The 14,816-nt window shown below is 50.6% G+C and overlaps 2 protein-coding genes and 1 non-coding gene across 12 annotated transcripts in view; 2 read left to right on the forward strand and 1 right to left on the reverse strand.

The window, feature by feature from the left end:
• Nucleotides 1–500: 500 nt before the first annotated feature.
• MINDY1 (MINDY lysine 48 deubiquitinase 1) lies at nucleotides 501–12,229 on the reverse strand. 9 transcript variants are annotated; one of them, XM_012462625.3, is made up of 10 exons: nucleotides 11,542–12,229; nucleotides 6,491–7,293; nucleotides 6,052–6,109; nucleotides 5,578–5,642; nucleotides 4,787–4,945; nucleotides 4,033–4,138; nucleotides 3,547–3,689; nucleotides 1,744–1,935; nucleotides 1,284–1,412; nucleotides 501–1,027 (listed from the first exon to the last, which is right to left on the reverse strand). In XM_012462625.3, exons 2-10 carry the CDS (start codon nucleotides 6,941–6,943, stop codon nucleotides 947–949), a joined length of 1,386 nt encoding a protein of 461 aa, XP_012318048.1. In that variant the 5' UTR covers nucleotides 6,944–7,293; nucleotides 11,542–12,229; the 3' UTR covers nucleotides 501–946. The 9 variants fall into 9 exon arrangements, with proteins under 9 accessions (XP_012318048.1, XP_012318046.1, XP_064226937.1 ...); XM_012462623.3 differs by having other exon boundaries at nucleotides 1,284–1,439; XM_064370867.1 differs by having other exon boundaries at nucleotides 4,033–4,135; nucleotides 11,542–12,227.
• LOC135272399 (5S ribosomal RNA) lies at nucleotides 3,101–3,219 on the forward strand. Its single transcript, XR_010340551.1, has one exon. It is a non-coding gene; the product is annotated as a 5S ribosomal RNA (ribosomal RNA).
• Nucleotides 12,230–13,422: 1,193 nt separating the features above from the next.
• The window catches only part of PRUNE1 (prune exopolyphosphatase 1), a 29,708-nt gene continuing 28,314 nt past the window's right edge, over nucleotides 13,423–14,816 (forward strand). Inside the window, exon 1 of one of the 2 annotated variants that reach the window (XM_012462626.2) lies at nucleotides 13,423–13,624. In XM_012462626.2, the coding sequence (XP_012318049.2) occupies nucleotides 13,586–13,624 (39 nt within the window). In that variant the 5' untranslated portion in view covers nucleotides 13,423–13,585. Of the gene's footprint in view, nucleotides 13,625–13,900; nucleotides 13,975–14,816 lie in introns of those variants that run through there. The other variant, XM_064370868.1, reaches the window with a different exon arrangement.

Genomic DNA, 14,816 nt, shown 5'->3' on the forward strand with positions numbered 1-14,816 from the left:
GCCACTGCACTCCAGCCTGGACAATAGAGCGAGACTCCCTCTTGAAAAAAAAGAAAGAAAGAAAGAAAGAAATGACAGGTAACCACCTTCCCCCCGATTCAACTCCCACTTTTTGCATTCTTCAATTGGGTCAAATACTTAACCCCATTGCTTCAGGGTAAGGCAAACAACAGATCTCAGGAAATAAGGTTTTTTTGTTTGTTGGTTTGTTGCCATTTTGTTTTGAGACGGAGTTTCACTCTTGTTGTCCAGGCTGGAGTGCAGTGGTGCGATCTTGGCTCACTGCAACCTCTGCCTTTAGGATTCAAGTGAATCTCCTGCTTCAGCCTCCCAAATAGCTGGGATTATAGGTGCCTGCCACCACGCCCAATTAATTTTTTGTAGTTTTAGTAGAGATGGGGTTTTGCCATGTTGGGCAGGCTGCCCTCAAACTCCTGACCTCAGGTGATCTGCCCACCTTGACCTCCGAAAGTGCTGGGATTACAGGTGTGAGCCACCGCACCCGGCCAGAAATTTTATTTCCAAACCCCAGGAAGGCATTACAAATAACAGAGATAGAAACCCAAATTAAGTCTTGAAACAACTGGAGACAGGCCTGGCTGGGTGGCCAGGAGCATCCAGGTAGCAGGGATGGGACGCAGGAGAGATGCATTCCAGATGGAGACCTCCCCAGAGCCTCAGTCTGTATATATGTTTGACTATTCAGGGACAGAGCATTGAGAACCAGAAACCCATCAGTCCCAGTGTTGCCCTGGGTGGGATGCAGAGAAGGCAGCAGCACATGAGGTCAAGGACATTACCAAGTCTTCGCGTTTGATGCCTGCTCTGATCCCTAACAGTCCATAAATAAGTTATCCTGCACATCTCAAGGGTAGAGGTGGGGGAACAAGCCAACTAGCCATAGCCTCTGGAAGAAGGGGCAGGCCAGCCTGGCACTGGGGCAGACCTAAAGCAGAATGCAGTCTGACTCGTGCTTCGGCCTCTGCCGACGCTCCCCAGCTGGGCGTCCAGATGTGGCTCCTCTGCCCTGTATTGGATTTAACAATTGGTCATTGAACTGCCTTGGAAGAGCATAAGAAGAGATTCTAGAAGGAGCAAGTGTCAGGATAGGGACAGGGAGTAGGGAGAGGAAGACAGGAAGGGGTGCCGGGGAGAGAGACAGGCAGAAGAAGGGCCCTGAGAAAAGAAACCTTGAAGAGACCAGTGTGGGAATAACAGGTGTTCTGGACCCAGCAAAGCATGAGGTGGAGACCGGGAGTGTGGGAGCCGGAGCAGCAGCCCACCTGCGGTGACAGGGCCCGCGTCCGCGTCCACACTGGCCGTGCTGCCTCCTGCTGCTGATACTCCTCCTGCTGAAGCTGCTGGGCCAGCTCCAAGTCGGTAAGCCCCAGCGCGCCGTGTGGCTGCTGCTGCTGCAGGGACAGAGCAATCAGGTAGTCCTGGGAAGAACAAGAGTTGTACGGTGGGCCGAAGCCCAGGGCTATGGCTATTCAGGCGAGGTTTCCAAATCGGTTGTTCTGCATCCCTCAAGTTCTCTAGCTCTTTCTCCCTCCAGAGCAGCACACACAGCCAAGTGCATTATCTGTGGTGCCAGAGAATACACACCAAGTGAGGAGCCAGCCCGAGGTAACCCAGAGAGTGAAGAGGCATGGGTTCGCATGGCCTCTAGCGTTAAAATGCAGGTAGCGAAAAGCTCTCTGAGGCACATGTGCTCTCTGCACTTTTCCTAAGGGCCCTACACACCTGGTCTACCTGCAGCTGCTTTTCTGGGGAGCCACTCCCACCTTCTGCTCCAGGCCCCTTGCCCAGGGAATGACTCAGGTGAAAGTCGGAGTCACAGAAGCAGCTGTCTCCATCCACATTGTGCAGGCTCTCCCATACGACTTGCTCCTCCTGTAGAAAGCCCTGGTCAGTGACCAGTAGATACAAGTGACTCTACAAAGAAAAGAACAGAGCTCACTGCAGGATAGATGATACAGAGGCAGTTCACTGCCGGAAATCTTCTGAGATGCACAGCTGGAGACCATTTGAACAGGCTGGTGTGCGAGGTGGGAGATGTCGTTATGAGCATGTGGAAGAAAGGGACGTCTGAGCACACGTTCAGCTGGGTGTGAGCACAGTGGTCATTTAGGTCAAGCGTGGAGTCCTCGGGGCTGAGACGCCACACAAGACCCTGCGCCCCTCATCTCCCATTGTTCTCTGGGCTTGCCTGATGGCTCTGAGGATAAAGCCTTTGAGAACCAGAGACCCCTCCTGCTTCTGCTCAAATCCTAGAGAGCTTTGGCAGTTTCTAACTTTTTTTTGGTGGGGTAGGGGCACGGAGTCTTGCTCTGTTGCCCAGGCTGAAATGCAGTGTAGTGGTGTGAGCCGAGAGGCTCACTGCAACCTCCGCCTCCCGGGTTCAAGTGATTCTCCTGCCTCAGCCTCCCGAGTAGCTGGGACTACAGGCGCGCACCACTACGCCCAGCTAATTTTTGTATTTTTAGTAGAGACGGGGTTTTACCATGTTAATCAGGCTGGTCTCGAACTCCTGACCTCGTGATCCACCCACCTCGGCCTCCCAAAGTGCTGGGATTACCGGCGTGAGCCACCGTGCTCAGTCCAGCAGTTTCTAACTTTTGAAGACCAGCATCGTTCAAAAATTCAACTGCCCCTTCCTAGGAGAGGATTGTATTTTCTTTTTTTTTTTTTTTTTTTTTTTTTTTTTTGAGACGGAGTTTCGCTCTTGATACCCAGGCTGGAGTGCAATGGCACGATCTCGGCTCACCGCAATCTCCGCCTCCTGGGTTCAGGCAATTCTCCTGCCTCAGCCTCCTGAGTAGCTGGGATTACAGGCACGCGCCACCGTGCCCAGCTAATTTTTTGTATTAGTAGAGACGGGGTTTCACCATGTTGACCAGGATGGTCTCGATTTCTTGACCTCGTGATCCACCCGCCTCAGCCTCCCAAAGTGCTGGGATTACAGGCTTGAGCCACCGCGCCCGGCCTGAGAGGATTGTATTTTCCTGTCCCATTGACAGCAGGCTTATCCCTATGTCTCGCTCTGGCCAGTAGATGTGAGCAGAAATGATACGTGTCATTTTCAAACAGAAGCTCTAAGGTCTACGGCCATACCACCCCAAACGCGCCCAATCTCGTCTGATCTCGGAAGCTAAGCAGGGTCGGGCCTGGTTAGTACTTGGATGGGAGACCGACTGGGAATACTGGGTGCTGTAGGCTTTAAAAAAAAAGAAGAAGCAGCTCTATAAGCACGAGTGCACAGTGCCACTCTCTCTCTCTCTCTCTCCCCCCGCATATATTCCGGATAAAGGATCCTTTGTCAGCTGGGCCGCAGAGTGAAGGTGGTGTGGGACAGAACCGTAGCCAATCCACAGTGGACATGCAGCGGGAGTGGGAAATGAACCTTTGCTGTGGTAAACCAAACCACAGGGATTTCAGGGGTCGTTCGCTACCGCGGCTTAATCTAGCTGATCCCAGCTGGACCCAGGAGAAAAAGGCACGAGGAAATGATGGCACCACAGCCCGTCGCCCCGAGACCCTCATTACCTTGTGCTTAGTCATAGTGCTAAAGTGGTTGTTTCGGAAAAAGACGCTAAGTTCTCCCTCCTTAGCAGCTGCGGTCAGCTCACACAGCCCGTGGTAGGTCAGCTGGGCCGCCGTGGTCTCCAGGAACTGCTCTGCAATCAGGCCTGTCACAACGGCACAAGTCAGGGGAAACTTGGCTTAAATTCAAGGTCCCGAACAGGAAGGACCATCCAGCGAGCCGCTGTCAAAAGCCCCGGGGGTCAGTCCCACCTTCTGACGTCCCCTTCTTGAAACCTGGCTGTATTCATTCACTTAGCAAATACTCATAGAGCAGCTGCCTCGTGCCAGGCACTGGGGATACCTCAGTGAACGAAACAGAAATTCCCCAAGCTCCTTGTGAAACTTAACATCTAGTGGGATGTGGTGTGAGATGACACACAATAAAAACTAAGCCTAAGGAGCCGTCATTCCCGCCACATAATATCCATGAAAGGGGAGGAATGTTACCTTCTGTCACGAGGTTGGTGTCACTGGAGTGTTTGCAGGTGATGATCTTCTCCACCAGCTGGTTGTAACTCAGCTTCCCAACTGCACGCACAGCCTCAGGACTCTGCTTGGGTAGTGAGTGGGATGGTGAAATACCAAAAAAAATTAAGATTTTTTTTTTTTAAGGAAGGAAACGAACAAAGCTCACAAGGACTGCAACCCTGTGATGAATGGTTCCTAAACATTTTTTTTTTTGTCTCCCAAAAAAAAAAAATTTTCTGGAACCATTCATCACAGCGTTGCTCTACATGGCCTATATTGCCCAGGCTAGCCTCGAACTCCTCCCAAGTAGCTGGGAATACAGGCATGTGCCACCAAGCCCATCTGGTTCCTGAACTTTTGATGTCTAAAGAACTGACCTATTTGCATGTAGTTTGTTTGCATTTGTATGTTACCCCCAAAATAGGTTAAAATTCAAGGAATTCTGGCCGGGCGTGGTGGCTCACGCCTGTAATCCAAGCACTTTGGAGGCCAAGGCGGGTGGATCACCTGAGGTCGGGAGTTCAAGACCAGCCTGATCAACATGGTGAAACCTCATCTTAAAAAAAAAAAAAAAAAAAAATTCAAGGAATTCTGTACTGGGTCCAGTCTCCAAACCCTATTTCCCTCCCAAGCCGATCTCATCCCTAACTCCTTAACCTCTGCCCCACAAAAATTTGCCTCTCTCATGTCAGCTTGAGCTGGATAAGGTCCCAGTGGGTCCTCCCATCCTCACCTGTGGATCAACAAGCCAGCCATGGTACAGAGGTATGCCTAGGAGGTCAAAGACACTGCACTCGGGTGTATACTCAAAATCAGAGACGCCTGTGAACCGCACGTTGACATCCAGACCTGTGGCCAGTTTCGGCAGCACTGTCATTGCATCATCCACATTCTGAGGGTAGAAAAAACATGATGGATATTCCAGCCTTCTCTCCCACCCTCCACTCCCACCTCCAGAAATTAAAAATTAATCTTGTTGCTTTTCTTCCCTGATTCTCTTACAAGCCATTCCATTTCTCCCTTGCCTCAACCCTTCTCTGTCTTACGTAAATGAACATTGTTTTTCTTTTAGAGTCAAGGTCTCGTTCTTTCATTCAGGCTGGAGTGCAGTGGTGTGATCCCAGCTCACTGCAGCCTCAAATTCTTGGTTTCAAGTGACCCTCCAGCCTCAGCCTTCTGAGTAACTGGGACTACAGGCAAGCACTGCCATACCTGGCTAATTCTTGGAAAAAAAAATTTTTTTTTGGTAGAGACAGGGGTATTATGAAGTTGCCCACGCTGGCCTTGAACTCTTGGACTCAAGTGATCTTCTCTCTTTGGCCTCTCAGAGTGCTGGGATTACAGGCATGAGCACCAGCCTAATGAACATATTTTCTAGGACAAAAATAAACTCCTCTGTCTCCTGCAGAATAAAATCATGGTTCAAGGAAACCTCTGAAGAAGCGAGAAAAGCCTTCTCTTAATATCTCAAGATGTCCCCTTACAAACTTGCAACCCCCCAAGCCTGCAGACCTTTTGTCTCACCTGCTGAAAATTAAGCTGAAGTCCCTCTGACTTCTCCTGGGGCTTGATGGACAGGAGGCAGTTGCCTACAAGACAGGGCCCCTTATCAGCTTACCCCACCAATTTCCCAAAAGCTAAGCTTCCTCTTCTCCTAGAGAATGGGGGTAATTTCACAGAACACAGATTTTCAGAGCTGGAAAAGACTTCGAGTTTAATCCGGACTCTTCATTTCTCAGAGGAGGAGACAGGCTCCTAATGGTGAAGGGTCCGCCCAGGGTCACATACTAAAGCTAAGGGCAGAATTGGTGTTACAACCCAGGGCTCCTGACACCTTTGCTTTTCATTCTCCAGCCTTGCAGAGAAGCCCCATAGACCCTTACCCTCCCTGCCATATCAGAACCCTCAAACGGAGATCCCTGAACAGTCTGGATTTCTGGCTGAGTGGATAGCTCTGGAACCCCTTGGGTAATTCCTCTCCAAGGCCCAGTCACTCACCAAGATGGGCCATGAGCTCATCCGATGTGATCACTTCCTTCTGCGGGGGGAGCTTCACCTGGAGGCAGAAGGGGTGATCACGTGTGTGCTCCCCCGACTCCCGGAAAAAGCGCTAAAGGAAGAACCCATGGAAAGGCAAGGGGGAACTCCAGTAGTAGGGCGGGGCAGGAAAAAATGCTTGCAACTGGCACAAGGGAATGAATGTGAAATCTTGCAAGGCATGTGCATTTGCTAGGGAGTAGGAGATACAGGAGTAGGACAGATCTTCCTCTTTTTCTTCCTTTGTTTTTAGGAAGATCTTATTTGTTCAAGCTGGAGAAATAGGGACGATAATCTGAAAAGTTTTGACTGGTTTGAGAACATCAGGATGATCAAGGAAGTAGGTCTGGGAAGAGTACTCCCCGATACCTTCCGCACCCCTAACTGCATGTTCACTTACCTTCCACTGAAGAAAGAGGATGTTCATGATGGCAAGGAGAGGGCAAGGGCCATTAGTGCTCTGGGTGATGATGGGTGTCCGTTCTCCTTTCCAAGGGATCCACTTGACACAGTAGAAATCTGGCTCAGGCTGCCGGGTCCTGGGGGACTGAGGAAGCTCCTGGGGCATGGAGCATGCCCTCGTTGTCTCTACTTCAGGCACTGTCCCAAGGGTTGGCCCCGGGGGACTTGAGCTAGCTTCAGGTGTAGGGGACTCAAGGTTGTTCCCACACTGGCCAGGCAGCAAAGCTTGGTCTGCTGGCTCCTGTTCTCCAGCCTCCCCATCAGCATCTCTTGTATCTGTGTCCTGAGGGTGCTCATCCGGGCCTGCCGGGACCTCATGGTTTTCAGGGATGACTGCTTCTGCAGTCCCGGCCTTACCAGGGGCTGGATGCTCAGGCTGATGGTGTTCCATGGTCAAAAGGGAGTCAGCTGAGGGGCACCGAAGGTGTTTACTGACTTCAGGGACTTGCCTAAGCCAGGCTTAGGGTGCGAAACAGGGGCCCGTCCAATAAGAAGAAAATCATTGGGCTGGAAAGCAAACTAACCCAGAAAAGTCTTGGAAAAGGAATGTAGTGTGGAAGGCTGGCTAGTGTTTGGGCATCACTGCTGGCTATGGGCAGTATATGGGTAAACAGAAGGGCCCCGTGCTGAGTTCTTTCCACCTCTAACTTGCTGTGACCAGATGAGACCAGGAGGGTACAGGGCTTCCAGGCTCGGGAGGGAAGATTGGTGGGATGGAAGACATGGATGGAGTGAGCTTCCCTGAAACAGATCATGACAGGGAATGGAGAAAAGACAGTGAGAAAGGGAGAGCACGAAGGAGAAAGAAGGAAAAGAGATGGAGAAAGAAATGTTAATCTACATTAACTAATGGTTATTAATATGACGATCTTTAGCTTACTCTAATAGGCATGACATCAGTAACCCCCTCATAGCCAGGACAGGGATATTCCTCTGCTCCACCCCACACCCTGCCCCTTCACACAACATCCTAAGTATACACAGGCTGCTTGTATTTTTAGGGATACCTTCTCTGTCTCACCCAAGGGTGGAAGATTAACAGTCACATAGCGCTTGGGGTGAAGAAGGGAGGAGGCACAGGGAATTAGTGCCATGCCCCTAAAGGTGAAATGCTGGTGAGGAAGGGGAAGTCTTTCTTCTCCAAGGGCTCTCCTGAACCTTACACAATCCCAAACCACAATATAAAGGCCTTGGGTGGGGTTTCCTGTAAACTGGGAGGGGAAATGTAGCTTGTGGGGACTGGAATCAGAGACTGGTTCTGGTAAGTAACGTAAGATTAGGGTCACAAAAAGCAAAAAGCACTCCCCACAAGAAAGCCTCTTTTTAAGAGGGAGTCGGCTCAGTGGCTCACGCCTGAGGCGGGTGGATCACGAGGTCAGGAGTTTGAGACCAGCCTGGCCAACATGGTGAAACCCCGTCTCTACTAAAAATACAAAAAAATTAGCCGGGCGTGGTGGTGCATGCCTGTAATCCCAGCTACTCGGAGGCTGAGGCAGGAGAATCGCTTGAACCCGGGAGGCGGAGGTTGCAGTGAGCTGAGATTCAGCCACTGCACTCCAGCCTAGGCAACAGAGTGAGACTCCATCTCAAAAAAAAAAAAAAGATGGAGTCTCGCTCTTTCACAGGCATGCACCACCATGTCCGGCTAATTTTTTTGTATTTTTAGTAGAGACGGGGTTTCACCATGTTGGCCAGGATGGTCTGGATCTCTTGACCTCGTGATTCACCCGCCTCAGCCTCCCAAAGTGCTGGGATTAGAGGTGTGAGCCAACTCGCCCGGCCTGGGCTCAAGCAATCTGCCCTCCTCAGCCTCCCAAAGTGCTGGGATTATAGGCATGAGCCACGGTGCCCAGGTGCAGTAAGCATCTCTTGACAGCTAGAGCTGAGACCCCAACTTTTCCTCAGTTCATTTTTTTCCAGAAATTGCCTAAACCCAGAGATACTCTCTTGCCCACTATTTCTATGAAATATGAAAATGCTGATTATTAATTTACATAACAATACTCCGTCTACATTCACCTACCTGAAGCTCTATGTCTATTCCCACACAGGTTGTTTTAGATGTGAACACCAGACCTGTTTAACCTGCTCTCTATCAGCACTTGAGGCGCACTGAGGCAAGCACAGAGACATCCAACTAATGCTGTGGGTATAAATAATAAAAACCACAATCCTGCCCTTTGGAAAACATCTCCCTTCAATCTTCTTGCTCCCTTTCCACTCTTTATCAGGGAGAGAAACAGGGAGAAATTAAACTAATTAGGGGCTGGGTGTAGTGGCTCATGTCTGTAATCCCAGCACTTCGGGAGGCTGAGGAGGGCAGATCACTTGAGGTCAGGAGTTCTAGATCAGCCTGGCCAACATGTCGAAACCCCGTCTGTACTGAAAATACAAAAATTTGCCAGTGGCACACGCCTGTAGTTCCAGCTGCTCGGGAGGCTGAGGTGGGAGGATTGCTTGAACCTGGGAGGCGGAGGTTGCAGTGAGCTGAGATTGTGACACTGCACTACAGTCTGGGCGACAGAGCAAGACTCCATCTCAAAAACAAAACAAAATAAATTAAACTAGTTAGAAATCTTGTCTTTTCTCCACCCTCCTTCTAACCTGAGACTGCTTCCTTCTTGTAAACCTACAGGAATTTGAGGTGAGGTTGAAGAACATTAAAGTTACTCAAATAAAATAAGCCTAGTCACTCAAATTGATTATCCTCTTGATTCCCATATATTTATGCTAGCTGCATATCATTTACATGTTGTTAATTTAGAATCAGAGTAGCAAAAATTGCCTGCAGGCCTTATACTTTTTTTCGTCTCTCTTTCTCTCTCTCCTTTCTTCCTCCCCTTAAATGACACTTAGGATAAACCTCAAAGCAGATGCCAGAGCCTGGGAAAGTGAAAAAGCTTGAAGAAAAGCAGGCTGCATTTCTTACCTTTTCTGTCCAGTGCCAGAAATGATCAGTGATGAAGTGGGGGGGTTGGGCAGCTAGCTGGCTAGAGAGGTAAGTCAAAGGAACCCAGGAGCGGACACCCGAGGGAGTGGGGTCTCAGAGGAACTGGGCAGAGTTAAATGGGCTAAGTCGGGAGGCAGGAGCAGGCCGGGCGCGGTGGCTCACGCCTGTAATCCCAACACTTTGGGAGGCCGAGGCGGGTGGATCACGAGATCAAGAGCTCGAGACCATCCTGTCAACATGGTGAAACCCTGTCTCTACTAAAAATACAAAAAATTAGCTGGTCGTGGTGGCGCGTGCCTGTAATCCCAGCTACTCAGGAGGCTGAGGCAGGAGAATTGCCTGAACCCAGGAGGCGGAGGTTGCGGTGCGCCGAGATCGCGCCATTGCACTCCAGCCTGGGTAACAAGAGCGAAACTCCGTCTCAAAAAAAAAAAAAAAAAAAAAAAAAGAGGCAGGAGCAGGAAATGTATGGAGGGTTTCTTTTTCTTTTTTCTTTTTTTTTTGAGATGGAGTCTTGCTCTGTCACCAGGCTAGAGTGTAGTGGCGTGATCTCTGCTCACTCCAACCTCCCCCTCCCAGATTCAAGCGATTTTCCTGCCTCAGCCTCCCAAGTAGCTGGGACTACAGGCGTGCGCCACCATGCCCACCTAATTTTTGTATTTTTAGTAGAGATGGGGTTTCACCGTGTTGGCCAGAATGGTCTCAATCTCTTGATCTGCCTGCCTCAGCCTCCCACAGTGCTGGGATTACAGGTGTGAGCCACCACGCCCAGCCTTAATGGAGGATTTCCACTCTACAAGGTCCACTGCTGCTGGGGAGAGCATGGAGTATTTCAGTGTAGGAAAGAATGAGGGAGAAGATACTCAGGCAAATCAAAGTTTCATTCTTTTCCTCCTCTTTCTCAGCTCCTCAAGTCCTACACTTTCTCTCCAGCTGGAATTATGGTAGTGGATGAGGGAGTTAAAATAGCCGTGGTTCCTCCCTAGTCAGCTGAAAGTTGGAAGAAGCATGTAAAACAGGCATGTAGCTTCAAGAAGACACTCCTCCTCTTCCTAGGAACAAGTCCCTTTCTGTCCCACTCCAAACTCCTCCTCAGTCTGATGTATGTCTTAATGCAATCAATTGTTTAGATTTTCTTTCTTTCTTTTTTTTTTTTTTTTTTTTTCTGAGATGGAGTTTTGCTCTTATTGCCCAGTCTGGAGTGCAATGACACAATCTCGGCTCACTGCAACCTCTGCCTTTAGGGTTCAAGTGATTCTCCTGCCTCAGCCTCCCAAGTAGCTGGGATTACAGGTGCCCACCACCACGCCCAGTTAATTTTTTGTATTTTTTTTTTTTTTTTTTTTTTTTTGAGGCGGAGTTTCGCTCGTTACCCAGGCTGGAGTGCAATGGCGCGATCTCGGCTCACCGCAACCTCCGCCTCCTGGGTTCAGGCAATTCTCCTGCCTCAGCCTCCTGAGTAGCTGGGATTACAGGCACGCGCCACCATGCCCAGCTAATTTTTTGTATTAGTAGAGACGGGGTTTCACCATGTTGACCAGGACGGTCTCGATCTCTTGACCTCGTGATCCACCCGTCTCGGCCTCCCAAAGTGCTGGGATTACAGGCTTGAGCCACCGCGCCCGGCCAATTTTTTGTATTTTTAGTAGAGATGGGGTTTCATCATGTTGGCCAGGCTGGTCTTGAACTCCTGACCTCAGATGATTCACCCGTCTCAGCCTCCCAAAACGCTGGGATTACAGGCATGAGCCACCATGCCCGGCAATAGTTGAGATTTTCATCTCCGAATATGTCAACCATCTCCACAGTGCCCTGTCTACTTGCTCACAAGGAGAGGGGGAGGGTTGCATGATTTCATTAAAAGGAGGAGGACCACGCAGCATCCCCTTTACATCTCTCTCCTGCCTTAGCTCCTCTAAGCAATCCAGACCTGCCCACCGAAGGTGGAAGGACAGCAGGTGTCAACTCCCCAGAGCCGGAGAGGAAACGGAGAAGGGTGGGAGAAGAGGTGAAGAAGACGATTAAAATAAAGTTTTTACCTTAAAGAAGTGGGTGCTGTTCCAAGACTGAGAAGGAGAGTTCAGCTGTGGCAATGCGATGGGGGAGATGGGTGCAGTGAGGGGGGCTGCCAGTGCCAACTGCCTTCCAGCTGTCAACGCCTGAGCTTATACAGGTTTACACAGCTTTATGAGCGGCGGTCCTGGCTGGGTTGTGGCTACTTCCGGACTCACGCCCAGTACCGGGGGCACCGGAGGAGGGTGAAGGCAGGCAGGGGCGCAGCCCAGCTGCTCCAGGTCGCTCAGAGCTGTCTTCGGGATTCCTGAGTCGCCGGGTCTAGGGCACGCGCTCCAGGCCCTGACTACAAGCTGGTTTTCAAAGGAAGTTTGTGGTTTTTCTTTTCTTCTCTCTCTTTCTTTTTTTCTCATCGGGACGAAGAAAAATTAGTCAAGGACAAGCTCCCTGGAGGAGGAGGGGCCTGCCCAGCACTGGTGGATTTCCATCAGGGCTTTCTGACCCGGTCAGCAGCTTGGTGATCAGCAGAGAGGGAGAGAGAAACAGGAGAGAAAAACAACAGACCCTTTCTCTTCCCTCCGCCCGCCTCTGGAAGGGACGGAGCGCTTGTGCCTCTCTGGTGAGAATAGGGAAAAGCAAGTGCCCTTGCTGAGTGGGGAGGAGCAGGGCTGGACAGAAGCTGAGGTTTCTCTCTGGGTATGGCAGTCCTTTGCTCCAGATCCACAGAAGCAGGACCAAAGAGCACGATATTTGCATATATTACTCAATGTTAATGAGTAATGTTAAATTTTAAAAACCCAGCTCTTTTCCCTCTGGAGCCCTCCAGAGGGCTCCTTTTCAAGTCCTTGCCGTATCTTTTTTAAGTCTAGAAATGAAACTGGTTGGGTTGTGCACCTGGTAGAGCGCAGAGGGTGTGGAAGAAGCCCCAGGCTATGGGAAGAGCGCACAGCAGGGAAAGAACTCGCAGAACAGGCAGGAGATCCAACACCCCTGTGCTCTGGATCTTGGTTCCACCGCAGGCCTCAGCTTCTCATCAGTCACCTCCTCTCAATTTACAGCTGGGGAAGCAGGAAAAGCTGGTGTGAGGTTGATGGTAGGAAATATAGGGATAGATAAATAAACGAGGGAATATTTGACGGTTAGCTTCCATTTATTTGCAGTACCTGCACTACCCTGCGGCTGGAAAGTGGCAGTTAAGGGAGGTTGGAACCTAACTCTGCATTCTGAAGGGTTCCCTAGACTCTATGTACAGGGCTGCCACAGGATGAAACTTCAAGCCACTCTGAAGGCTGAAAGAGCAGTTGGAACAATTAGGGAGGCAGAGAGCAAAAAGCCAAGGTTACAACCGTCCAAGAAAGGAAGGAGAAGATGTTTGACGAGGCGGTAGAAAAAAAAAAAAAAACAGGCTACAGAGTTGCAAAGGAAGAAGCAGCAAGGGTTGGCAGGAGACTGCAGGTATTAAGTAAACAAGAGGGGTCAAAGATTATTCTAATGTTCTCCTAACATGAACAACCACAAAACTGGTGGCGATTGAGTCAGTTCGGTTAAGGAGAGAATTTCCAGAAAGAAGATGAATATCTGTTTTGCCAAGTGTCATTTAAAATGTCAACCAGATGCTCGGTGCAATATATGGAAAGATGTTATACTTAGCCCGATCTGAGAGGGAAAGTTCAGATGCCACAACAATGGGTTACTGTGACACATACACATTTGTTTATCAAACGACTGATCCCTCAGAAAACTCTCTTTCCCTCGGTTGCTAGGGTCATTGCGGAGCTGCGAGACTACGTTTCCCACGACGACCCGCGCCACGCCCCCTTGGCCTCTCCGGAAGGACGTCCCAGGAGCCTCTGGGCGTAGAGCCCCGCCTCCGTCGCTGGGGGCGGGGCGACGCCGGGCTCGGGAGCGCCCGCTTACGCACTTCCTCCCGGGGTCGGAGGCCGATTCGCCGTGTGGCGGGTTCGAGTCCCGCCTCCTGACTCTGGTCCCTAGCCCCTGAGTCCCGGGCGGGGTGCATTCGCCGGGGAACCTCTCCTCGACCTGGGGCGACGGCGTACTTTGGACTTCATCATGGAGGACTACCTGCAGGGTTGTCGAGCTGCTCTGCAGGTAACCTATCCCTGTCTGTGACTGTAAGGAATGGAGCACGGGGTCCAGGAAGGACGAAGACGTGCGATCTGGGGGAGCCTCGACGGTCCGTGTGGAGGGAACACTATGTTATGGGGAGGGGGGTTGGTGCCTGATCAGGTTTGGGGCATGAGGAGCGAGAAGCCAGCTTACGAGCGTGAGAATGCTGCTTGCTCAGTCTCCCGGTTTTTGGCTCCCCGCCTTGGGGGTCCGCCCGAGAGCGGGGAGAAGTCTTGGGTCTGAGTCCTGCATTTGAGCCTCTGCTTGCTGTCGTCTTGGTCAGTTCCGTCAAAAGAACCAGGACTGTGCCGCCGCCAGCCGAGCCCCGCGAGGTGTGTTTATTCTTTTCTCCCCGCCCCTCTTTCAGTTCTCCGCTCCCAAGGCCTCGCTTGGCCCACTGGCCTCCAGGTGAACCTCAGGGGTGTGGAGGGAACCGGTGCTCACGGCTTTATTTCCTCTGAATGGCAGTTTCTTTCTGGCGGGCTGAACTCATTTCTAGGTTAGAAGTGGTCGTGGTATTTTACTTTAAGTCAGTGTTTTTAAGCCAAACATACAGAATCCGTCAAGCATATTTCTTGACCCACAACACTTGGCCTTAACGCACACAAATGACATGAAAATTCTCCACTTGGAAGGGATAAGCACAAAGAGTGTTTGGAATCAAAACCATAAATATGACTACCGACTGCTTTGTGGCTTATTCGTGGTGCTCTCTGAGCCAGTTGGACTCACCTAGCCATGCTGAGCCGTCATGAGGCATTAGGCTGTTATTCCAGTTAGCAGCAAAAAGCTAACCAGAGAGAGGCTCCAGGAGGTCACCTGGCCCCTCTACTTTGAGTTATTCTGCCCTGAAGAAACCTAGACAGATGGCTGGCTGAGCTTTCCTTTTTAGATATCTTAAACTCTACAAATTCTCCTGGGGGACACATTCTGTTGTTTGTTTGTTTGAGACAAGAGTCTCACTCTGTCACTCAGCCTGGAGTGCAGTGGCACAATCTTGGCTCACTGCAACCTCTCCTTCCCGAGTTCAAGTGATTCTCCTGCCTCAGCCTCTTGACTGGCTGGGATTACAGGCATGTGCCACCCGGTCCGGCTAATTTTTATATTTTTAGTAGAGACAGAATTTCACCATGTTGTCCAGACTGGTCTCGAACTCCTGACCTCATGATCCACC

The sequence above is a fragment of the Aotus nancymaae genome, unplaced genomic scaffold (assembly GCF_030222135.1).
Source record: "Aotus nancymaae isolate 86718 unplaced genomic scaffold, 86718_ANA_hifiasm-v0.15.2.pri h1tg000108l, whole genome shotgun sequence".
Classification (NCBI taxonomy): Eukaryota; Metazoa; Chordata; class Mammalia; order Primates; family Aotidae; genus Aotus; species Aotus nancymaae.

What these genes read in the sequence shown, in the direction of transcription:
- MINDY1 (XM_012462620.3), bottom strand. Translation starts at nt 6,943, where the DNA reads ATGGAACACCATCAGCCTGAGCATCCAGCCCCTGGTAAGGCCGGGACT. An exon ending in TCCTCTTTCTTCAGTGGAAG is followed by an intron (nt 6,110 to 6,490) that starts GTAAGTGAACAT and finishes TTCTGCCTCCAG; the next exon opens with GTGAAGCTCCCCCCGCAGAA. An exon ending in CGCGGGCCCTGTCACCGCAG is followed by an intron (nt 1,028 to 1,283) that starts GTGGGCTGCTGC and finishes AATCCAATACAG; the next exon opens with GGCAGAGGAGCCACATCTGG.